The sequence below is a fragment of the Oryx dammah genome, unplaced genomic scaffold (assembly GCF_014754425.2).
Source record: "Oryx dammah isolate SB20612 unplaced genomic scaffold, SCBI_Odam_1.1 HiC_scaffold_16, whole genome shotgun sequence".
Taxonomy (NCBI): domain Eukaryota; kingdom Metazoa; phylum Chordata; class Mammalia; order Artiodactyla; family Bovidae; genus Oryx; species Oryx dammah.
In genome coordinates this window covers 46741671-46767065 of record NW_024070200.1, presented here as the reverse complement: position 1 = coordinate 46767065, position 25395 = coordinate 46741671, and the positions used below count along the sequence as shown (strand labels likewise).

Sequence of the window (25395 nt, the reverse complement as noted above, 5' to 3'; positions counted from 1 at the left end):
AGGCAGTTATCCACCTGCTGTCATACACTGATATGACAGGCATTTCTTTAAGAGCACTGTGAAATGAAACGTTTCTTGCCAAGCGTCATAGCTATCTGCGATTTTCTCTCTCCAGACGAGAATTTCGGAGCTATGCCAATAAGCAGCACCACTCCCTACGTGAGGAACTTAAGGAAGTCACAGTCATCAGTGACTGTGCTGTGCTTAGTTGCTCTGTCGTGTCCAACTCTTGACCCCATGGACTGCAGCCAGCCCTCCAATGTCAGCCCTAAGGGAAAATGCCGGATGCTGGCCCCAGATAGCTGAGATGCATACGAAAGAAATGACTTCAGTAATCCCAAACTCTCGCACCTTCCCATACATAGAAGAGCACTAAATTCCTTAACTTGATATCTGGTTTTTCTTACTGAACAATAATCTTTGTCGTGCAGACTACCTGCTCCCTTCCTTACAAACTTTTATATAGCCTGACTCCCTCTCCCGCCTCCTGGGAGCTATTTCTTAGGGCTGAGATATTGTCTCCCGGGCTTGGAGTCCTGAACATTCCCAACTGAACAAAACATTCTCTACTTTCAGGTTGCGACTAATTTTTAAGTGGACAGTGCCAGCCACTGAAACCCCATAAGAGAGGCCAATCTGTCACTCTCAGCCCCCCAGTGCCGAGATTGATAATAAGTAAGGCTGGGATAACTATTAATAACAAGGAGACATGGAGCAGGTGTGCTGGGGGCGGTGACTCCGCCTAGGACGGTATGATGAGGCAGGTTCCATACAGGAGGAAACAGAGGAAAGAATGGGAGGTCCGCGGCAGAAGAGGCGGGACAAAGCTCTCCTCCTGACCCAGGAACACCACGTGCGTAAACAAAAGGGTGTCCAGAAGCCAGGTGCGAGCCGGGGGGCCGGCTGTGGGAGGGGCGCCGGGCTGGGCGGGAAGGGACTTCTCCGTGCAGATTCTTTTCCTATTCAGGGGCCGCTTTCGGCTATCGAAGGGCCTAACAAAATTATCTGCCACACAGTTTACAGCTGAAAGGAAGCTTTCATCCAACTTTCCCTTTTTATAGACCACTATTTGGAGGACATAAAGAAGTGGAGTGATCTGTCCCAGGTCACAGGTCTGGGGCCCTGACTGCCAGTCGGTGGATTTTCCCACCTCGGTTCCTTCCGCACTGCGCAGGTTATCAAATCCCCAAACTCTGCTCCCTGGCCCGAGGTCGCCGTCGGCTCTTGAGGACTACATCTCCCACAATGCCTTCGGCCTAGCCTCCCTCCCGCCGCCAGGCTGGGTCCGTATTCGCCAATGGGAAAGCAGAGTTTCCAGGGACCGTTCTCGGTGGCCAATGAGCGCGGTGGGGGGGCGGGCTTCTCCCGTCCATTGTTCTCGGTGCCCCTCGGGCTTGAGCCGCTGCGACTCCGGAGGGGCTGGACCGTGCCCGGTGGCGCTTTAGCGCGTGGAGCGACTGAGGAAGCGGCATCCGGTCTCTGGAGAGGTGAGCCCGGAGACAGAGAGCCGGAGCCGCGCTGGCCGGGGGAGCAGCCCGAAGCCAGGGGATAACGGGCCTGGAGCCAGGGCGGGCAGCCCTGCTGGGGGAGGGGCGTCGGGGGCCGTGTTCGTGTCCTGCGGGCTCCGGGCTGTCCGAGCTTAGGCGCCCGGTCGGGCTCAGGGAGCCGACCTGAACTCTTCTCCCTAGCGGCGAGCTCCTTGTACATCCTGCCAGGGGCACAGGCTTTAGACTGAAAGGCACAGTGGACGACATCCCGCGCAGCTCATTTTAAAAATGGGGAAACTGAGCTTCTGAGGGGGCGTGTCTGGCCCCAAGTGGGACAACGCTTAAATTGTCTGGGAACGGTTTTTCTGCCCCCCCCACCCCCTAAGTTAAGAATTGTGTTATAGCTGTTTCTTCTAGCCATTTGGTGAATACAGTTTGAGAGCTTTAGTGTTTCCACTGGCTTTTCTTTTTTCTTCTTTTTAAAAAGTTTTCCCGGGAGTGTTTCTGAGTCTTTATGCTGTAGTGATGATTTTTAAAAATTCTTCATTGCCTTTTAGTCTTTGTTTTAAATAACTGCTCTCAACATTTTGTAGAATTTCTATCCAGGTTTTTTTTTTTTCTTGTGTATGTGTTCATTTTTAAAAGGAAATGGGGTCATACTGTGTCTGTGGTTTATCTTGCTGGTTTTGTTTTTATTCATTAGTTTTCATAATTATGAGGATTATCTTAAATCATTAGTGATTAATAATTATTGCCAGCATAATTTTTTATATTTAAAAATACATACATCGGAGCACACAATCTTAAATTTCATATGTATGCTCTTATGCAACCATTGCCAAATCAAGACATAAAACATTTGCAGCTCCTTTGGGCCCCTTTTCAGTAACATCCCTCCACCCCCACCCCCCACCCCCACTTCACCCCCACCCCCCCCAAACGTAGCCATTATTACATCATCAGTGTAGTTTTTAGTACATTTTACTGTATGGATGTGCCATAATTAGCCATTCTCCTGCTGCTGGATTTTAAGGTGTCAATTTTTTTTGCAATTAGAAACGGTTGTCTGTCCTTGCAAATATTTAGTAAATTTAGCAAAAATGGTTATTTAAAAAAATAAATTCCTGAGGGGCCATGGCTGGATCTAAGAATATGAACATTTTAAAACATCATGTTTTAAAATATAATAATGCAGTTGAGATATTTCCTTCCTTTCACTGAGGCTCACAGTGCCTTGACATCTGATCCTTTGTAAATTCTTAAGACGTTCCTTTCAGATTAGTAGGATGGGTGTTCTTATCTGTTTATTTAGTCTGTGAGATTGTGTGACTGAGTTGTATGTTAGGTCAAGGTCACTTACTCTGCAGCAAACCTGAACTGACTTAGAGCAGGATAGCTCTGTCCTGGGTTCTTTCGAGGGCTTTGAATTTCTCATACTCATGCTTTGGTCTTTTGGGAAGAAAAACACTGTATTTTGTGCTTGTGATTCTTCTCTTGCCACAGAGATGCTTTTAGGAATAAGCCATTTTTTCTTTAAGAGGGACAGGAAACTTCTGATTTGTGGATGTAAGAATCACTTGGTGGCCTGACCTGGGCTGTTGTGAGTTAAATTGTTTTAGGACCTTTTAGTTATTGATCCTAGTTCTCTCTCTCATTTTTAGCCAGACCACTTGTTGAAACTGGAGAAGGGTGCTGTCTTCTCAGGGAGCCTGCCTGGAGAAGACCGAAGGTCAAGATCAGAAGCCTGAGTGATTCCAACCCAAGGACGTGGATGATGGCCTCAGAGGGGCCGAGAGTAACCGCTCCGCGGAGTCCTGTAGTCCGCCTCCCTCGGGAGGAAGACAGCCAGGAGGAGGAGGTGGCCACAGTGATTCTGGAGGATGACTCCTGGGTACAGGAAGCTGTGCTGCAGGAAGATGGACCTGAGTCCGAGCCCTTTCCCCAGGGTGCTGGCAAGGGCAGCCCCCACGAGGATGTGGCCGGAGGGCCGCAGGGGGCACTCGGCCGCCTTCGAGAGCTCTGCCGGCGCTGGCTGAGGCCAGAGATGCACACCAAGGAGCAAATGCTGACCGTGCTGCCCCGGGAAATTCAAGCCTGGCTGCAGGAGCATCGGCCTGAGAGTGGCGAGGAGGCGGTGGCCCTGGTGGAGGACTTGACCCAGACCCTTCGGGACAGTGGTGAGAGGGAGAGCCTCATAGGGAGGGGGTGGGAGGGGTTGTGGTGTTTGTGGAGGAGGAAAAGGTGGCACCCAGGAACTGAGTCCCCGTCAGCCCATCCCTCCAGTCTGTGTGCAGGTGATCAACACGCTGTCACCCCAAATGCCCTGGTTGTGTGCAGTGACAGTTCCAGAATTTCAGCATAAGAAATCACTCTTTTAAGTAATAAGAGTAGTTTTTAGGGCTTAGAGGACTGTTTTTTTTTTCCCTACTTGGCTGTCCTGGGTCTCCGTTGCTGCTCAGGCTTGTCTGTAGTTGCAGCGAGCGGGGGCGTTTCTCTGGTGGCGGTGCACCGGCTTCTCATTGTGGTGGCGTCTCTTGTTGCGGAGCCTGGGCTCCAGGGCACAAGAGCTTTGGTAGTTGCGGCACATGGGCTTAGTTGCTCCATAGCGTGTGGAATGTTCCCGATCAGGGATCAAACCCATATCCCCTGCATTGGCAGGTGGATTCTTTGCCATTGAGCCACCAGGGAAGCACAGGACTACCGTTGGAGCTACAGTTACATAGTTAGCACCGTTGTTGTTTGTGTTGTAGTTGGGATGGTTGGGAAGCTGATGGAGGTGATGAGGAAAGGGACTGAAGACCCCATAAACCAGCTCTTGGCACTTTCACCCTGTTGTGCAGTACACTTCCAGATATTTTCAGTTCTAGCAATTAGATAAACCAAATCCTATTTTTTTTAAGTGATTATTTTTTGTGAAATCATGATAAATGACGAGTAAGCCAGCTAATAACTAGGGACTTAGTCTCTGGTATAAAGTCATCTTGGGCTCTTAGAAGAGTAATTCCAAACTGGAGCTTTTTGCAACTTAATATATTTGTCTTTGGTTTTATTATTGCACTGTGGGACCCATGCATGCCATTCAACCACCCTGCCTCCTTTCTGGTCTTCAGCTGTAAACTGGGCTGCCTTGATTACCAAATGTGTACTGCAGATCTGCCTGTGCCCCTGGGCTTCCCAGGTGCTCAGTGGTAAAAAATCTGCCTGCCAGTACAGGAGACATGATCGCTGGGTCGGGAAGATCTCCTGAAGAAGGAAGTGGCAACCCACTCCAGTATTCTTGCCTAGGAAATCCCATGGGCAGAGGAGCCCGGTGGGCTACAGTCCATGGTGTCGCAAGAGTCAGACATGACTTAGCAACTGAACAACAACTGCCACCTGTAACCCAAGGACTGTTTCAGGACCCGAGGGAAACGGTGGCTACCTTTGTGCTGATGAGAACTGCAGGGGTTCAGGGAAAAGGGTTGGAGGAGAGAGGAGAGGCAAGGTCAGTGAAGGCTTTGTTGAATGACGTGACCCTTGAGCAGGGGTTGAGCTGGTGGGGGGTTTGGAAAGGTGTGGGGGTAGGGAGGGTGTGGCATTCCAGGAGCTGTGCTAAGCAGAGGCCTGGAAGAGTGGACCCGTGAGATCATTCGGGTGACCATTCCGGTGACTGACCGTGAGGAAGACTGGCGGATTGGAGTGGAAAGTGTGTTTTTAGAAAGTGGTGGGAAGCAGGGTTTGGGGGAAGGGTGGGTGAGGCTTTGGCCTCAGCAGGTTTTAACCAGGGCCCCAGGGGCAGGGGAGGAAGCTGAGCTCAACGACAGGGTTCAGGTTTTATGCTAGAGGTGGGAGAGCACCTGGGAAGCCGCCTGGACGCTAGGTGTGCAGTGACGGGGTGGGGACAGCAAGGGAAGGGGAGGAGATGGGCCGTGTGAGAAAGAGCTCATGGTGACACCAGCCAGCACTGATGGGTCCTCTTTGTGGGCCAAGCAGTGTGCCTAGCATCTTATATGCAAAACTCACATAGATTTCACCACCTTGAGAGATCAGCAGGATTGTCATCACCGGGGAAGATAAGTGACTCCATTAAGATCATGCCCCCAGTATGAGGCTGAACAAGAATGCCAGCTCAGGGGTCTGAGGACGTGGCTCATGTTCTTAATCATTTCATCACAAATGAGATGCAAAGTCCTAGTTCTTGGTAGGGTATTGGAAAGAGGGGCTACAGATGAGGACTGTAGGTGACTCATCTGTAGGGTCACTGAGTGACTAGGGACTTGCCTGGTAGTCCATTGTTTGAGTCTCTTTGCTTTAAATGCAGGGGCCACGGGTTCAGTCCTTGGTCAGGGAACTAGATCTTACATTCTGTGAGTGAGTGATAGTCGCTCAGTCGTGTCTGACTCTTTGCGACCCCATGGACTGGAGCCCACCAGGCTCCTGTGTCCACAGAATTCTCCAGGCAAGAATACTGGAGTGAGTTGCCATTTCCTTCTCCTACATGCTGTGAGACATGACCCAAAAAACCTTTTTTTAAGACAGAGGTGACTAATTCAGTAGCATCTAGTCTAGAGGATTCAGAAGACTGGGAAGGGAAGATGGTTTAGAGGCGGAGTTGTAACAATGCCCAGAGACTTGGGAGGTGTGAATAAAGCTGTACTTTGGAGAAGAGGGTGGTCATGGAGGTTCCACTGTGAGCCTAGGCCTGCACTGAGCACCTTACACCTCCATCTCACTAATAATCCCGTGAAGTGTGTGGGACCATCATTTAACAGATGAGGGGACATGGACATTCAGCAAAGTCAAGCTCTTCTTTGAGAGCTGGTTCATGGTGGAACCAGGATTCAAACTCCAGTCTGTTTGCTTCCACATGTGTTTGGGGGGATCTCAGAGGGTTTTTTTAAATATTTATTTTTATTTATTCATTTATTTGGGTGCACTGGCTCTTAGATGTGGCTTGCAGACTCTTACTTGGGGTGTACGAGATCTAGTTCCCTGACCAGGGACAGAACCTGGGCCCCCTTCATTGGGAAGCCATGGAGTCTTAGCCAGTGGACCACCAGGGAAGTCCCTACCCCAGGTTTTATTTGAAGCAAAGTCCCAGATGGTCTTTGACCCTGAAAAATAACTTTTAGTTTTACTCTTCCTGTTTAAAAAAAGCAAAAGCCTCTCATCCTTTTTAAAAACCTTGTTTACTTTTCTGACGGATGTAACAAGTCTGTGATGAATGTCAGGCTCTTGAGTCAGACGCTAAAGAGAGGCCAGAGGGCTGAGGAGAAGCCCCTGGGCTGTTGTGCAGTTGGAGTCACACAGCAGGGGGTCACGCCTCACCAGGCATCTCTGACGCAATGACTGGCCCCCATGGTGACCGCCTTCCCCACTTGGCTTGTTGGAGGGGCTTTGTTTCATCTTTCACGGGACGTCCCAGATGGAGAATGTCCAGACTGAGCAGCTTGTCAGTGCTCTGATTTCTGCCTTTGAGGTCATTTTCATTGGTTTTCATTTCTTCAACAAGTGTTCCTGACCTGCCTGGTGATTGCTCAGAGGAACCTCTGCAGTGATCTCCATCCCTTGTCAAGCACGTCCTCAGGATAAGACCACTTGACCTCTAGTCTGTTTGTCCAGCCTGGGACCTTTGGTCACATTTTTTACCCAGCATGTTTTTAAGACCTGGTTAGACCATGTTGTTTAATATTTGACTAGCAGGCACCTCTGGGTGTTCCCAGATCAAATATCTTGTCGTTTCAGTTGAGACTGGACCTGTGTTAATAGTTTTGAAATTTATTTCCCACAGTTCTGGAGGCTCTTAAGTTCAAGATCCAAGTGCCATCAGATCTGGTGAGAACCTGCTATCTGGCTCACAAACAGATGTTTTCTTTTTTTTAACTAATTAATTAACTTGGCTGCATTGGGTCTTAGTTGCAGCACACGGGATCTTCCTTGCGGTGCACAGACTTTCTAGTTGTGGCACGTGGGCTCCAGAGCACTTGGGCTCAGTCGTTACGGCTCTCCAGCTTAGTTGCCCCCCTGCGTGTGGTATCCTAGGTCCCCAACCAGGGCTTGAATCCGAGTCCCCTGTGTTGCAAGGCAGATCCTTAATTACTGGGCCATCAGGGAAGTCCCTTATATTAATGGTTTATGAGGTGAAGCTCATCTCTCTTTGCGTTTCCCAAGGACGTTTTTGATCCCTGTGCATGCATGTTCAGTTGCTCTGTTGTGTCCGACTCTGCGACCCCATGGACTGCAGCCCTCCAGACACCTCTGTCCATGGAATTCTCCAGGCAAGAATACTGGAGTGGGTTGCTGTGAACTCCATTCCCAGCCCTCATTCAGGCTTTTGCTGTTTCACCAGACTGGCAGGAGCGTCCAGAGGGAACGTGCCTTCAGCCTCTCCCGCCTGCATGGCAGCTGCTGCAGTCCTACCTGAGCGATGGGGCACTTCTGCTTGCACATCCTCTCTAGTCCCCTGGTGTCTCCAGATCAAGCATGACCTTTTTGTTTTGCTCGCACTCATGGCCCTTTGTGGCCTGGCCCAGGTGGCCCCTGGCTGGTCCTCCCCTGATCCCCTCACTGCATTCAGATCATGCTGTTCCTTGAACATAGCCTGTGCTTGTAGCTTTCACCTGTGCTGCTGAATCGTGACTTGGAATGGCCTTGTTCCATCTGAGTGTGATGGTCATCCTCTGAGTACACACCTTTGGACACCTACCTGCTCCATAAAGCCGTGCTTACTTCCGGCCTCTCTTCCCCGTCCCTAGATCCACGACCTAAGGGCCTCTCTGTCACCTCTGCTTGAAGTCATCGCCCCTGGAACATTCAGATTCTCCTTCTCTTTTGGCTTTGTATCATGTATTATTTTAAGATTTTTTTTTTCTTTGATGTAGACCATTTTTAAAGTCTTTATGGAACTTGTTACAATATTATTTCTGTTTTATGTTTTGAATTTTTGGCTGCAGGGCAGGTGGGATCTTAGTTCCTTGACCAGGGATGGAACCCACACCCCCTGTATTGGAGGGTGAAGTCTTAACCACTGAACCATCAGAGAAGTCTCTTGTTTTCTGTTTGTATCGGTCCTCATCTTATTTTTTCTAGGCGCTTATAAAATCCCCCAAAGTCGAGGAACCTGTCTTTTCCATTAAAAAAAAAAACAACAGTATGCAGTACAGTGCCCTACACATAGTGGAGACTCATTATTGTCGGAGTGAGAAAAATGAATATTTCCTGTGTGGAGAAACAACTGCTGGGTCAATGAAGGAGGCAGATGGATAGCTTCATCATTCCGGGCTTATCTGCCTTTCTCTTGAGAAAGCCAAGCTAAACTTGTGTTTTAAAACATAATGGGGGTCAAGCCCAAAGTTAGCAGAACATTCCAAAATCTCAAAAGGGAGACTGGGTAAGACTGGGAGAATTCGCAGGCTGGGAGGCAAGTCAGGCCAGGCAGCTTAGTACAGCAAGAGAGGACCTATGCCTTTTTTTTTTTTTTTAATATTTAGGTATTTATTTGACTGTACCCAGTTTTGGTTGCAGCACACGGGATCTTTAGTTGCATGAAAACTCTTGAGTTGTGGCATGTGGGATCTAGTACCCTGACCAGGGATCGAACCCAGGCCCCCTGCATTGGGAGTGGCCACCAGGGAAGCCCCGAAAGCACCTGCTCTTAGGTTTTCACTCTTGGAAGCTGTGTATTAATTCTTTGTTTATATTTAGCAAACTCAATGGGTATTATCATCTTTTACGCTGTTGTTAAATACATTTTTATAATTTTATTTAGGGCTGTGCTGGGTCCCTGTTGCTGTGCAGGCTTCCTCTAGTTGCGGTTCGAGGGCTTCCCATTGCAGTGGCTTCTCTTGTTGCAGAGCATGGGCTCTAGGCACTTGGCCTCAGTAGTGGTGGCTCCCAGGCTCTAGAGCATGGGCTCGGTAGTTGCGGTACATGAGCTTAGTTGCCCCACAGCACATGGAATTTTCCCCAGCCAGGGATTGAACCCATGTCCCCTGCATTGGTTGGTGGACTTTTTACCACTGATCCAGTAGGGAGCCCATACACTCTCTTGTCAATAAGAAGAGTAGAGAGCAGTGTAGGGTTATAAAGGTGTATGTCTTCTTAAAGCCACAATTCTCAGGTTCAGAACAACATCACTTTTAATTCACTTAAATTACTTGAAATGTATACCACACAGAACTCTTGAGATGTAACGTTATTACTAAACTATTTGGCAGTCATTCATTTAAACTGATAACAGCTCCTTGCTGTTTTTACCAGCACTTCGTCTTTCAAGCAGTCAGAGTTCAGGGGGAACAATGGTCCAAGCCACTTAGGTGCTATTGGGTTCCCACCAGGCTCGCCAAGGCAGCACCCTGATGGAGAGAATCCCACTGGGGCATCAGCTGTATGAGAATTAGAGACCCACTTCTGCATTTCAAACCAGTGGCTCTGACCGTGGTATTGAGACCCAGCGGTATGTCACAGTCAGGTGGGAGGGACCTTACAAGAATTGTGAGCCTAACACGCTAAAGCACTGATGTCTGTGACCAGTGATCTCATTGTTCACTTACAGCACATGCACACTCATCCCCATATTGACAGCAAATTTCTCCACACTTACTCTATTCTGATATGCTTTCTAGTATGGGAGAGAAAGCAGAGGCGTCTGGCTGGGCAGGGGGACACATGTGGCCCTCTGAATTCCATGTGAGCCTAGAGCCTGGGTCAGGGTAGGAAAATGCAAGAACCGTTGGTTTAGGATGTGTTGTAATTGTCTGCTAACCAATAAGGGTCCTTTGGCAATTCAGTAGTATTTGGACAGTGGTCCGACCCTTTTGAAAAATCTAGAAGTGGATCTCTGCTTCGTAACCTACACAGAAATAGAGCCCTGCTTCACAAGTTACACAGAAGTAAATTCGGGTGAATTACAGATCTATACTGTAAACCATCTGAAGTCACCTATAGGAGAGTATTTTTGGAATCTTGCAGTGGGGTAGGACTTCTTAATCTTAAAACAAGTCATCAAAGCTAGATTGGACTCATGGAAACAAAAGTCCTTTATATTAAAAAGATATTGTGAAGAAAGTTCAAAGCCAGGGCAGAGACTGGGAGGAAATATTTGCAACAAAGCCTGCAGTGTAGCAGCTAAGAGTTGAAATCTTGCTCTATACGAGCATCTCAGTTCAGTTCAGTTCAGTCGCTCAGTCGTGTCTGACTCTTTGCGACCCCATGAATCGCAGCACGCCAGGCCTCCCTGTCCATCACCAACTCCTGGAGTTCACTCAGACTTGTGTCCATCGAGTTGGTGATGCCATCCAGCCATCTCATCCTCTGTCATCCCCTTCTCTTCCTGCCCCCAATCCCTCCTAGCATCAGAGTCTTTTCCAATGAGTCAACTCTTCGCATCAGGTGGCTAAAGTACTGGAGTTTCAGCTTTAGCATCATTCCTTCCAAAGAGATCCCAGGGCTGATTTCCTTCAGAATGTACTGGTTGGATCTCCTTGCAGTCCAAGGGACTCTCAAGAGTCTTCTCCTACACCACAGTTCAAAAGCATCAATTCTTCAGCACTCAGCCTTCTTCACAGTCCAACTCTCACATCCATACATGACTACAGGAAAAACCATACCCTTGACTAGACGGACCTTAGTCAGCAAAGTAATGTCTCTGCTTTTGAATATGCTATCTAGGTTGGTCATAACTTTTCATCCAAGGAGTAAGCGTCTTTTAATTTCATGGCTGCAGTCACCATCTGCATTGATTTTGGAGCCCCAAAAAATGAAGTCTGACATTGTTTCCACTGTTTCCCCATCTATTTGCCATGAAGTGATGGGACCAGATGCCATGATCTTCGTTTTCTGAATGTTGAGCTTTAAGCCAAGTTTTTCACTCTCCTCTTTCACTTTCATCAAGAGGCTTTTTAGTTCCTCTTCACTTTCTGCCATAAGGGTGGTGTCATCTGCATATGTGAGGTTATTGATATTTCTCCTGGCAATCTTGATTCCAGCTTGTGTTTCTTCCAGTCCAGCGTTTCTCATGATGTACTCTGCATATAAGTTAAATAAGCAGGGTGACAATATACAGCCTTGACGTACTCTTTTTTCCTATTTGGAACCAGTCTGTTTTTCCATGTCCAATTCTAACTGTTGCTTCCTGGCCTGCATACAGATTTCTCAAGAGGCAGGTCACGTGGTCTGGTATTCCCATCTCTCTCAGAATTTTCCACAGTTTATTGTGATCCACACAGTCAAAGGCTTTGGCATAGTCAATAAAACAGAAATAGATGTTTTTCTGGAATTCTCTTCCTTTTTCCATGATCCAGCGGATGTTGGCAATTTGATCTCTGGTTCCTCTGCCTTTTCTAAAACCAGCTTGAACATCAGGAAGTTCACGGTTCACGTATTGCTGAAGCCTGGCTTGGAGAATTTTGAGCATTACTTTACTAGCATGTGAGATAAGTGCAATTGTGCAGTAGTTTGAGCATTCTTTGGCATTGCCTTTCTTTGGGATTGGAATGAAAACTAACCTTTTCCAGTCCTGTGGCCACTGCTCAGTTTTCCAAATTTGCTGGCATATTGAATGCAGCACTTTCACAGCATCATCTCTGAGGATTTGCAATAGCTGAACTGGAATTCCATCACCTCCACTAGCTTTGTTCGTAGTGATGCTTTCTAAGGCCCACTTGACTTCACATTCCAGGATGTCTGGCTCTAGATGAGTGATCACACCATCGTGACTGGGTTGTGAAGATCTTTTTTGTACAGTTCTTCTGTGTATTCTTGCCACCTCTTCTTAATATCTTCTGCTTCTGTTAGGTCCATTCCATTTCTGTCCTTTATCGAGCCCATCTTTGCATGAAATGTTCCCTTGGTATCTCTAATTTTCTTGAAGAGATCTCTAGTCTTTCCCATTCTGTTCTTTTCCTCTATTTCTTTGCATTGATCGCTGAAGAAGGCTTTCTTATCTCTTCTTGCTATTCTTTGGAACTCTGCATTCAGATGCTTGTATCTTTCCTTTTCTCCTTTGCTTTTCGCTTCTCTTCTTTTCACAGCTACTTGTAAGGCCTCCCCAGACAGCCATTTTGCTTTTTTGCATTTCTTTTCCATGGGGATGGTCTTGATCCCTGTCTCCTGTACAATGTCATGAACCTGATTCCATAGTTCATCAGGCACTGTATCTATCAGATCTAGGCCCTTAAATCTATTTCTCACTTCCACTGTATAATCATAAGGGATTTGATTTAGGTCATACCTGAATGGTCTAACGGTTTTCCCTACTTTCTTCAATTTCAGTCTGAATTTGGTAATAAGGAGTTCATGATCTGAGCCACAGTCAGCTCCTGGTCTTGAGTATGGTTTCAGTGTGTCTGCCCTCTGATGCCCTCTTGCAACACCTACCGTCTTACTTGGGTTTCTTTTACCTTGGGCATGGGGTGTCTCTTCACGGTGCTCCAGCAAAGCGCAGCTGCTGCTCCTTACCTTGGATGAGGGGTATCTCCTCACCGCCGCCCTTCCTGACCTTCAACATGGGATGGCTCCTCTAGGCCCTCCTGTGCCAAATCAACCCAGTGGAATAACAGGTAAAAGATATGACCTGGCAATTTAGAAATGAATAAAAACGAATTATATCCATAAGAAAAGATGTTCCGTTTTACAGATTACCAGGGAAATACCCATTAAATCGAGATGCTATTCTGTAGCCTGTGAGACCATCAGAATGGAATAGTGGGACTTCCCTGGTGGCCCAGTGGTTAGGACTTCGCCTTCCAATGAGTGGAGTGCAGGTTTGATCCCTGGTCTCGGAACGGAGATATTCCACATGCCTTAAGGGCAAAAGGCCAAAATATACAACAGAAGCAATATTGTAACACATTCAATAAAGACTTAAAAAATAGTCCCATGTCAAAAAAACACAAAACTGAATCGTGTTTAGAATTCTCTGCCTTTTTGAGCACTGACTTCCTTTGAAACTGATTCCAGAATTCTTCTAGTAAGTAGTATGTTTTATTTGTGTTTATTTTTGGCTGTGTAGGGTCTTCATTGCTGCGCAGGCTTTTTCTCTAGTTGCCGCTCATGGGGGCTGCTCTCTGGTTGTGGCGCGTGGGCTTCTCACTGCAGTGGCTTCTCTTGTTGCGGAGCACAGGCTCCCGAGCTTGAGAGCTTCAGCAGTTGCAGCTCTCGGGGCTCTGGAGCACAGGCTCAATAGTTATAGCGTCTTCCTGGATCCGGGATTGAACCCGTGTCTCCCGCTTTGGCAGGGGATTTCTTCACCGCTGAGCCACCAGGGAAGCCCCTCCCCTTTGGTTTTCTTTTCTCATCATTACAGGAAATTAAGTACAAATTGCACATTTTTCCTCATTGTTTCAGATTTTGAGATCCAGAGTGAAAATGGGGAGAGCTCTAACCAGGACATATTCGAGGACGTCGAGTCCCATGAGATGTTCTCAGACGTGCAGGAAGGGGAAGGCATCCCTCAGTCCGACTGGGAAAGTGACGTGGAGAGAGACTGCAACCCCCAGGGGCCCCAGAGAAACACCCCCAGGAAGGACCACGGGGTGGTACCCGCCCCGGGCAGGGAAGCTGGCCAGCTCATCGGCCTCCAGGGCACCTACCTGGGTGAGAAGCCCTACGAGTGTCCCCAGTGTGGGAAAACCTTCAGCCGAAAGTCCCACCTCATCACCCACGAGCGGACCCACACGGGCGAGAAATACTACAAATGCGACGAGTGCGGCAAGAGCTTCAGCGACGGCTCCAACTTCAGCAGGCACCAGACCACGCATACCGGGGAGAAGCCCTACAAGTGCCGGGACTGTGGCAAAAGCTTCAGCCGGAGCGCCAACCTCATCACCCACCAGCGGATCCATACGGGCGAGAAGCCCTTCCGGTGCGCCGAGTGTGGCAAGAGCTTCAGCCGGAGCCCCAACCTCATCGCGCACCAGCGGACCCACACGGGCGAGAAGCCCTACTCGTGCCCCCAGTGTGGCAAGAGCTTCGGCAACCGGTCCAGCCTGAACACGCACCAGGGAATCCACACAGGCGAGAAGCCCTACGAGTGCAAGGAGTGCGGCGAGAGCTTCAGCTACAACTCCAACCTCATCAGGCACCAGCGGATCCACACGGGCGAGAAGCCCTACAAGTGTCCCGACTGCGGCCAGAGGTTCAGCCAGAGCTCGGCCCTCATCACCCACCGGAGGACCCACACGGGCGAGAAGCCCTACCAGTGCGGCGAGTGCGGCAAGAGCTTCAGCCGCAGCTCCAACCTGGCCACGCACCGCCGGACCCACCTGGTGGAGAAGCCCTACAAGTGTGGGGAGTGCGGCAAAAGCTTCAGCCAGAGCTCCAGCCTCATCGCCCACCAGGGCACGCACACGGGCGAGAAGCCCTACGAGTGCCGGACGTGCGGCGAGAGCTTCAGCTGGAGCTCCAACCTCCTGAAGCACCAGCGGATCCACACAGGCGAGAAGCCCTACAAGTGCGGGGAGTGTGGGAAGGGCTTCAGCCAGCGCTCCCAGCTGGTGGTGCACCAGCGGACCCACACGGGCGAGAAGCCCTACAAGTGCCTCATGTGCGGCAAGAGCTTCAGCCGGGGCTCCATCCTGGTCATGCACCAGAGAGCCCACCTGGGGGACAAGCCCTACCGCTGTCCCGAGTGCGGCAAGGGCTTCAGCTGGAATTCGGTGCTCATCATCCACCAGCGGATCCACACGGGTGAGAGGCCCTACAAGTGCCCCGAGTGCGGCAAGGGCTTCAGCAACAGTTCCAACTTCATCACCCATCAGCGAACTCACCTGAAGGAGAAGCTCTACTGAAAGGCCAGAGGGAGGCAGCATGAGGGGCGGGGGGCCCGGGAAAGGGACCAGCCGCCCTGCCCCCACGCAGGGATGTGTCTTTAGAGGAGCCGTTCCTCCTGAAGGCTTGTTGCCAGGATCTTAACCCCTGCTCACCCTCACTCCTAGGATCCCCTCACATTAGCGGTCAGACGCCAAGAACCGAGCATAGGAAGGGAAGCTCGGGAAGTTCGGTCTTTTTCCCGTGACACTTCTCGACTCTGTTGGCTCTGTCTCTCCTGAACCTCTGTGCCTCAGTTTCCCCTTGATAGAACGGGGGGGGGGATAGTTCTCCATGTGCAGCGGAAGGCAGCGCGGCCCTCATTTCAGAGAGAGGCCCCAGACCTGGCCCTTCTGCTGCCACTGCTGGGCTGAGGTCCCTTCACCCGAGCTGCGAGCATCCCAGGCCCCCTGCCTTGGCAGAACCAGCTCTTCGTGCCTCTGGGTCCTGGGTTTGGATTTCGGGTCAAGGCGGAGGGCTTCTCCTGTTCTGAGTCATCCGCCTGAAGGTAAAGTCCTTTCCTAGAAAGTATCAGGAACACGGAGACACGAGGGAGTCTAGCCGGGAACCTTTCCATTGATAGGTTTCCCAGGGCTGCCAGGGAAGGCATAACGGAGAAGTGATGTGTTTACTTTCGTCTCTGCTCACTGTCCTGGGGTAAGTCGGCTGTGGGGTTGAGGGGCGCACTTACTCTTGCAGGGTTTCAGTTTTTGAGTGTGAGGTGTCATCAGAGCCCCCAGCTGCCTCCCCCTGGCGGATGGTGTTTCTGTCTCCTTCAGGGTAATCGTCCTGCACTCTGCAGGGTGGCCTTGCCTCTTTACCCACCAGATCCGTGGCCCCGTAATCATCACTCTGTGCACTTGTTTCTGTCTTATGTATGCAGGTCTGGAATTCCATCTGGTAGCGTTTGTGTACAGAGAGCATTCTTTTTAAGGCAGTGTTGATTTTGAGGCCTCATCGTCTGTTGCCTGGAGAAATCTGGGCTTGAATCAAGAGAAGGTGTCTCCCTTAATCTTGAGATGCTCCCAGGGCTTTGTTCTTGGCCGTGAAACAGTCAAGACAGGATGATAGCAGGTGAAGGGGTTTGTTAGGAGGGAAGAGGATGGTAAAAACAGGTTTTTTTCTCCTACGCATGGGGTCTGCACTCAGAACGCACCTTGGTTTTTACAGGGTGGCTGCTCCAAATCACCTAATAAAGTCAAGTCCCATTCTTTGCCCAAGTCTTGTCTTTTCACGTGTTAAAAATCCAACCTTGAGTGTTAGAAAACCCACGTCTCAGTTCCCCACCCCACCCACCCGCTCACATCCTGCCTCAGACCAGAAGTGGTCCAAGACCTTTAGAGGGAAAAGGGTCACTTGCTTCAAAGAGCGCAGCTTTAAGGCAAACCTGGTGCCATGTGTTCGACCAGTGTGCACACCTCTCCACTTGCCCTTTGCCAACGCTGCATCTGGCCTGTCAACCGACGCCTGGAGCCCCAGCTTTGGTTCCTGTGCCAGATGGCCTCCCAAGGAGGTATCATCTCCATTCGGAATCGACTAGGTTAGACACAGGAAGCTTTAGGCAGCAGCAGCTGTTACACCAAACCACTAGGCTGTGAGATCCCCATCGCTGGCTCCATTCTTTCACTTACTGAGAAAACCTGTACCGAGGGGGTGTGTACCGTCGCCGTGCGGGGTGCTGGGGAGAGGCCGTGAACAAGCAGTTCTGCTGCGCGTCGTCATGCCGCTTGATTGGGAGAAGGATTCCCGTCCGTCTGGGAACAGACAAGATCTGCCCTGCCTGTAAGGGAGGGGGACCGGGAGGGTTTCCTTGGTGACGCCCTGGAATTTGGGTTGTAGAAGATGGTGGCTCTCTTCAAGTCTCACCTTGAGAAAACAATTGATACTAAGCTTTTTAAATCTAAGTAAATTTCCTTCTTTATTCCTCCCTACCTGGTAGAGACACAAAATACCCTGGGAATAAAAAGCAAACAAGATTAGCTAGAATTGCAGAATCAATCAGGCAGGAACCAGGTTGGGAAAATGACAGATGGTGGTTTTCTAGAAAGGTTGAGAGCCCCTGGCTTCCTGTCCTGCTTGCAGCTAGAGGGAGTCTGCAGAGGCAGAGAGGGGTCTGTGTGGCAGGTGTGTTGGATGGAAGGACACAGTTTGTTGCCCTAAAAAACATCGAGAAGCCCCCACCCCCTGGGCAGATCTCCCTCTGCCAGACATGTCTCTAACAGACCATCTCCCCTTCAAGGTACATATATTTAGGGACCAAGTTTTTTGTTACCAGTTTGTTTCTAAGTTCATGAGGACAGCCGTGGGATGATTAAAAACCTACAATAAATGGTTTATTTGCTTTGCCCTCAGCGTGGCCCCACAACGACCACCCTGTACCCTCTGGCCCATGCCAGCCCCCAGGCCTCTGCTCACCTCTGAGAACCTTCAGCCTGCCTGGTGTGGCCTCCCTCAGCGTCCCGCCCCCAAACCAGCAAACTTCTCTGAACCTTGCCACTTCCGCGCCTCAGGACTCAGCCTGGAGATGGACTTTCGGTCGTCCACCTGCCGCTCGCCTCCACCTCCCTGCAGAGCTCAGGACCTTGCTCTTCTGCGGTTTTCTCCCTCGATTTCTAGTCTCTCCCTTTCTACTGGCTCCTTCCTGCAACTTCCCTCTAGTGTTCCTAGAGCCTCAGACTCGTGAGTCCAGAATTCACGCCCCCACCTGCCTCCCTTGATCTCCTGTGACCAGCGTGCTGGTGACAGGTGAATTTCCTTTTTGTGAGTAGCACCGCCATCCACTATGTCTCACCCAACCCGGAAACCTCGGAGTCACCCAAGACTTCCTCCTTTCAATCCCTTAGAGCCATTCGGGAACCAGGCCCTACAGAATTCTTAGCCATTTGGGAATATAAGCGCCTATGGGGTGTCGAGAGCAGGACTGACCCGGCTCTGGGCACACTCGTGCCACTAACCACACACCCTCACTCTTATTATTAGAGATTTTACAACTTGAGGCAGGTCATCATGAGACTTCCTCTTGTTTCCCATGGATTTCTCCTTCCCTGTGAGTTGCATTTCTGGTTTGCAGTAACCCGTAAAGCTGAGAGTTGCAGTGTCTATGGCAAGATTACTCTGCACAGGCAGCATGCTGATCAGCTCTACATGCAGGTCTGAGTCCTGACAACCACCCTGTGAGGTAGTCAGTTATCCCCAGTTTACAGATGAGGACCTGGAGACCCAGAGGAGAGGTTCAGTTTCTAACTTGCCCAGCTGCTGCTGCCGTTCCTGCTGCTGCTGCTGCTAAGTCGCTTCAGTCTTGTCTGACTCTGTGCAACCCCATAGATGGCAGCCCACCAGGCTCCCCTGTCCCTGGGATTCTCCAGGCAAGAACACTGGAGTGGGTTGCCATTTCCTTCTCCAATGCATGAAGGTGAAAAGTGAAAGTGAAGTCGCTCAGTCGTGTCCGACTCTTGGCGACCCCATGGACCGTAGCCTACCAGGCTCCTCCATCCATGGGATTTTCCAGGCAAGAGTACTGGAGTGGGGTGCCATTGCCTTCTCCGAACTTGCCCAGCACTTGTCGTTTAACCACTCTACTGAAGTCAAATAACCCCACTGCATTAAAAAAAAAAAAAAAGGTTTTTTTGCCATGCCACGTGGCAGGTGGGATCTTAGTTCCCCAACTAGGGATTGAACCAGAGCCCCTGCCTTGTAAGCACAGAGTCTTAACCACTGGACCACCAGCGAAGTCCCCCCACTGCATTATTAAAGCTGAAAGAAATCCCAGAAGAACAAATGGAAAGAACAAGGAAACATTAACATCGGCATAGTGGGTACTCGTTCCAGTCTTCTTCCCCGGCGTCAAGGTGATCCACTGCTGTAACTGACCCTTTCTTGCCCATCACTGGGGGTCACCCTCCTCAACCCTCTATACCTGATGGGAGGTCTGTCTCATAACCAGAGAGTTGGGCAGGGGCCCCGTGTGCTGGGCTTGCCCCCCTCCCACAGTCTCTCAAAGACAGACATGGAGTTTTTTTTTTTCAAATGTCGGGCCATTATAACCTCCCTGTTGTCTGACCTTGTGAAGCTATTTCAAATCTGTTGGTAGATATTAAAGTCTTTGCTTTCTCTCACCCTCTTGATAACATAGCACATGGCCATAGAGGAAGTGGAAGTAGAATTGCATGGATGATGCTCAGGTTTTGAGATAGAAGATTTCAGAGCCTAGTGGGGAACCAGGGAGCTGCAGCCTTTGGGCAACTAAGCCCACAAGCCACAACTAGAGGCCTGCACGTGCAGCTGCCGAAATGAGAAGCCTTGTGCAGCAACTAGAGAGTGCTGCACAATACCGAGTGCCGCCACGAAGACCCAGCACAGCCAAAATTCAATTAATTTTTAAGGTTATTTTTAAAAAAGAACAGGTAAAAGCAGAGATGCTCTGATGACTGCATGGTGGGAACCAAAGCTCTCTCCTGGGCTGGGTCTTTGCCCCTCTTTGCTGGTCCCTGAGGCAGCTCTGTGGAACTTCTAGGCTGGGCTGGTTGGAAAGCTAGGTGTGTGCACCCTGATAGCACTGGGCTGAGTTTTCCACATTAGCCCTCTTGGAACTCTTGTTCCTAAGATCCAAGAGGCTAGAAGAAATCTCCATGAGCCAGACTTGCAGCTGGATTTAGGACTCTACAGATAGGGCCCCTCTTGTCCTGTACCCCACCACAGGCTGCCCCTCCCGAGGGGGAAATCATATCTTCACCCACCTTCCATTGAATTTAAGACCCTTTATGTGTTAAAGGGAGTGAGACCTACTACACAAAATTTGTTGTCCGCACCAAATCAGATAAAATATGCTGAGAGGGACTTCCCTGGTGGCTCAATAGTTAAGACTCTATGCTTCCAGTGCAGAGGGCACCAGTTCGATCCCTGGTCAGGAAACTAAGATCCCACATGCCATGCAGAACAGCCAGAAATAGCAAAGCTATAAAGTATAGATTCCCAACCCTCTTCCCTGAGGGTGCACCTTCTTTCCTCCAGGGCTCTCCCAGCTGCTCTCTAGTACTTCCTTCCAGTCATTTACTTTGAAAGCTACTCCATTTAGCACTTAATCTTACTGCTTTGGAGTACCTTGGATTGTTCACCATTCCACTTTAGAAAGTGCACCGTCTGCCAGTTTGCACTCAAGAGGAAGAAGTGTTTTTCTTGGCCCAAAGGATATGCTCTACAATGGACTGTTAAATGAATAAGCTCAATGATAGTCATCTTGAATCACCCAGGACTGTGCCCTGGGGAAATGAGGACCATGGGGAGAGGGGGGCAAAGGGGAGGCTAGTGGTGAAGCATTACTACAGTGGGCAGCCAGAAAAGCACTTTGTTTAAATGGCAAAACATCTGAATTGGGGTCTCGGCGCCACCCTGAGAACTGGATCCAAGCTGCCAGGGTTTATTCACCTGTATAATAGGATTAGATAGGGATAAACACCCGCTTTCAGCTGTAAGGGAAATGCTTTGCCAAGGTCCCTCTGTATCAGTAACCCCCCCCCCCTCCCAAGGCGAAGTAAGACCAGAAGCCGCCACCTCCCCAAATTCCCACGGGGATGGGAGAAACGACGCAGGACCGCAACCTCCCAACTTGCGTGGACTACAGCTGTGGCTCAGCAACCCGAATCTCCGTGTAGGAAAGTCCCACCCGTCATCGATGATTCGCATCGATAAACGGCGCCCAAGCCACTCCGAAAGATTATTGGTTAATGCTGCTGTCAGTCGGCAGACGCTGGCGGAGGCCTATGGGAAATGTAGTTCAGCCAGCCCGACTCCTTCGGAACTTGCATTTCCGCTTCCGGCGTTTAGTCGCTGTCCTAAATGTGGTATCTTGCGGTCCTTTCTCGGGGTGGCAGTGTCGTGTAGGGACTGTGTGGCCACAGAGAAGGTGCCGCGGAGTCAGGCCCCCGGTGGTGGTCACAGGGCTTCGGCGGACGGGAGCGGTTCTCACCTCCGGTCTGGGCTCTCCACATGGGCTGGGCGTGACCAGGCGAAGACCTGGGGTCCGACCGTTTGGTCCGGACCGCGGGGGAGGATGCGCCCCTCATGCTGGCGGCGCTCTCCTTCTCGCTGTCCACCAGGCCTGGCGGGGACGACTCTAGTTCCGTAGCCGACGAGGCAGCTCCGTCCGCAGGGCCTGCGTTTACCCCATAGAGCTTCCAGAGAAGGTCGCCCGCGGAGCAGAGTAGCCTTCCGGTGAAAGTCACGCTCTTGCGGGTCAGACACCCCCTCCGCCGTCCCCAGACTGCCCATCTCCGGCCAACTTTGTGTCCTCCGGCAAGGTCCTGGGGGTCTCTGAGCCACGACTGGGAGCTTTGAGGGAGTGGAAGCCTGAGTATCTCAACTTTCCTTCCAACTGTAACATCCTTTGAGTCTGATCACATTATCTTGCTCTCACACCTTGTAACCTTAATAACCAGGGTAATTCTCCTTGTTTGGGAGAGTTATGATGCCGGGACCAAGGAATCCCCAGAGGGCCCCCCCGCCCCAATCTGAGAACCCAGCCGGTGGGAAGGACAGCTGAGGGCTGGAACCATCGAACCTCCGAAGCTTAGAGCGGGCTCCAGTCAGGCGCTGCTCTCCAAGGTGCTGCCACCTTGGGTGCCCGTCTGGCTCTCGGACCGCACGTACTTGGCAACACTTTGAAGACCAGTGGCTTGGGAGGGTGGGCAGTTTTTCGTTCCTATTTTCGCCATCCGCCCATCCTCATTCTTCAGTGTGGATAACTGGCATTTTCTTGGTGTAAAGTAAATTGCTATGCAAAAACAGCTTCACACTCCCCTACTTTCCAACCAGATCACCAGCCCTTGACCCCTCCTGTCAAACTTCTGGAGCTGCCTCCCCAGAGGGGAAGCCAGTGACAGAGGGCCAGACTGCTCGGGGCATCAGGACATGGCACAGGCAAGGTGGGGTGTGGGGAGGAACAGGACGACTATTTTCATCACCTCAGTCTTACTGGGCTAACCTTGTGGTTTTCACTAGAGTTCACTCTGTAATATATGTCTCTGGCTCTAGAATTTCAAGTTCTACTTCAATTCCTATCTGAAAGTGGCTTCTCAAGAAAGTGAAGGAAGAGGTTTGAAGTTCAGAGCACAGCCGCAGGGTTTCTCTCTGATCTGAACAATGGCTGTAGCTGTGGACAAACAAATCCACACTCGAGTACAGGAAGGACTTTGAATAATGAAGCTGGAAGAAGATTCCCACAGGGAACAGGAAATTTTCCTTCTAGGGAATGTCCCTGAACCAGAGATCGCCTGCCAGTGCTTTTGGCATTTCTGCTATTGAGAAGCAGCAGGACTCCAGGAGTCCCTCATCCAACTCTGGAAGCTTGGTCATCAGTGATTGAGACCAGAGAGATAGACGAAAGAGCAGTTCCTAGAGTTGCTAGTCCTGGAACCATTCCTGGCTGATCTTCCCCAGGAGATCCAGATCTGGGTTAGACAGAAGCATCCACACAGTGGACAGGAGGCAGTGGCCCTGGTGGAAGATTTGCAAAGAGAACCTGGAAGACAGCAGCTGCAGGTGAGATATGGGAACTTAGTTCTGAGTAGTTAAAGTAGAGGAATGTGAGAAAGCTACCTTGGGTTGTCAGCAATATATGGATGATGCATAAACTTTTTTCTTGGTATCAATGTGGAATTTGCTCATTCCCTGGGACTGGTAGCTACAGCTTCCCTTCCATTTTCAGACTGACTCTTTTCCCATAAACATTTTTAAATTAATTAACTTGGCTGTGGTGGGTCTTAGTTGCGGCATGCAGACTCTTAGTTGAGGCATGTAGGATCTAGTTCCCCAACCAAGGATTGAACCCCAGGCCTCCTGCATTGGGAGCATGGCATCTTAGCACTGGACCACTGGGGAAGTCCCTTTCAGACTGACTCTTCAGAGAATGCACAATATTGGGTACTCTTGAGTGTCAGTCCCTGCCGTTAAATAAGAAAATTGCTTAAAATAGAGTGAGTGCCTCTCTGATCTAGGAGGAGCATGCATAAGCTATTTTCTCTTTGGAGAATAGCTCTCACTCAGCAGGAGCCAGCCTGAAGCAAGGGGCTTCACCGGGCTTTACTAACTTCACTGAACCTTTGGTTCCTGTTGCAAAATGGCTTTTTTTGCTGCTGGCCGTCTCTACATTGTCAGTTTTGCCTAGAAGTGAGCAGAAGCAGCCCCAGGAAAGCTGAGTGGACAGACTGCAGTGGGCCTGGGTTCCAGATATTCTCTCTCTGGTGTCTTCCACACCCACCCTCCTCACTGCCTCTGCAGTGATCTACGTAAGACTGAGCTCCCCCTCTGCCTTTTTTAAAAAATATTTTTAAAAAATTCATTTAGTTTTGTTTGCACTGGGTCTTCGTTGCTGTGTGCAGGCTTCCTCTTTTTGCAGAGCATGGGCTCTGGGCACAGGGGCTTGGTAGTTGCGGCTCTTGGGCTCTAGAGTGCTGGCTCAGTAGTTTTGGCACACATGCTTAGTTTCTATGTGACGTATGGAATCCTCCCAGACCAGGGATCAAACTCATGTTCCCTTCATTGACATGAATTCTTAACCACTAGACCATCAGGAAAGCCTTCCTGCCTCTTTGCTTCTTTATGTCTTGGGATGATTTTTAGTGCCTACAGAATTTTTTACCTTCTCCAGTCCTTGAACAGGGATTCAGAGAAGGAATCCTCAGGATCAGTACTGGGTTCCCTAAACATCCATCTGAAGCAAGCATAGAATCCGTGTATCTGTTCCAGGTCATGGTGATGATGTCACAGCCAGACCAGAAGACCAAATGAATTGCAGCCCTATAGTAGAACTGGGAGCCTCCCACAAGAGCAAGCGGTAAGCAGCAGCAGTGGAGGGAGGGAGGGAGAAGGGACCCTTCTGTGGGTGGGTGTGAAACCCCCGTGATTACAGGAAGTGGGATAAAAGGGTACAGCTCCTTTCCCTGGGAGGGTGTGGCATATAAACTGAAGCTGAGCACAGGAATCTGTGGGATCCTCAGCAGGCACCTTCAAAGGGAAGAAGCACCTTGGTTGGCAGATTTTGTAAAACTCCACAGCAAAGCCTGTGACACTGCTCCTTACATGAGTGAGACATCACTGGTCCCAGCAGGTAAGGTGTGGGTACCGATTTTAGGCCTGGTTGGTAGGAAAGGCACAAGGTAGGGTTAAACTATTGTGGACTAATTCTCAAAACAGGTACATATCCCCAGACCAATTCAGATGATTCCCATGTGCTGTCAAAACTGAAGAACAGGGACTTCCCTGGTGGTCCAGTGGCTAAGTCTCTGTGTTCCTAATGCAAGGAGCCCGTGTTCAATCCCTGGCCAGAGAACTAGATCCCACCAGCCGCAACTAAGAGTTAGCATGCTGCAACTATGATCTGGCATAGCCAAATAAATAAATAAACATAAATATTTTAAAAATGTCATCAGCCTGCAAAATATTACCCAAACCTCCTTCCTTAAGGCAGGCCATAGCTGAGGTATTAATAGCACTGTTTTCCTTGACACTAAGATTGATAGTTTGTCTTAAAAGTAATAGTCACTTCCTTCTTTCTCTATTTAGATCTTGCCCTCATGATATTTCTTTAACATCTGGCGCTAGTGGTAAAGAAACTGCCTGCCAGTGCAGGAGACTTAAGAGACACAGGTTTGATTTCTGGGTCAGGAAGATCCCCTAGAGAAGGGCATGGCTACCCACTCCAGTATTCTTGCCTGGAGAATCCCATGGACAGAGGAGCCTGGCACGCTACAGTCCATAAGGTTGAAAGAGAGTCAGACACAACTGAAGCAACTTAGCATGCACGGACACATATACATAACATAGTATTTACCGCTTTAACCATTTTTAAGTGTACAGTTCAGGAGCATTAAGTGCAACCATCACCACTATCCAAATCCAAAACTTATCCCAATCTGAAATTCTACCCATTAAACAGTAACTCCCCATTCCCGCCTCCCCCCAGCCCCACCCTTGGCGGTCACCATTCTGTTTTTTCTGTGTCTATGAATTGGTCTGTTTTAGGTTCCCCATGTAAGTGGAAACTCGTATCTCTCCTTTTGTGTCTGGCTTAGTTCATGGCATCCATTTTGCCCAAGTCTAAGAGTGACACTGGGCAGAGAAAATCTGA

At 49.8% G+C, this 25395-nt stretch overlaps 1 protein-coding gene and 1 long non-coding RNA gene across 3 annotated transcripts; both read left to right on the top strand.

Moving 5' to 3' along the window:
• Positions 1 to 1366: 1366 nt before the first annotated feature.
• On the top strand, positions 1367 to 16492 carry ZSCAN2 (zinc finger and SCAN domain containing 2). The gene is made up of 3 exons (XM_040257515.1): positions 1367 to 1487; positions 3149 to 3664; positions 13812 to 16492. The coding sequence occupies exons 2-3, from the start codon at positions 3259 to 3261 to the stop codon at positions 15251 to 15253; spliced, it is 1848 nt and encodes a 615-aa protein (XP_040113449.1). The 5' UTR covers positions 1367 to 1487; positions 3149 to 3258; the 3' UTR covers positions 15254 to 16492.
• A 4600-nt stretch (positions 16493 to 21092) lies between these two features.
• On the top strand, positions 21093 to 24642 carry LOC120875619. Of its 2 annotated transcripts, XR_005723999.1 has the most exons (4): positions 21093 to 21242; positions 22302 to 22808; positions 24015 to 24102; positions 24269 to 24642. It is a non-coding gene; the product is annotated as an uncharacterized LOC120875619 (long non-coding RNA). The 2 variants fall into 2 exon arrangements; XR_005723998.1 differs by having other exon boundaries at positions 21093 to 22808.
• The last annotated feature ends 753 nt before the right edge of the window (positions 24643 to 25395 follow it).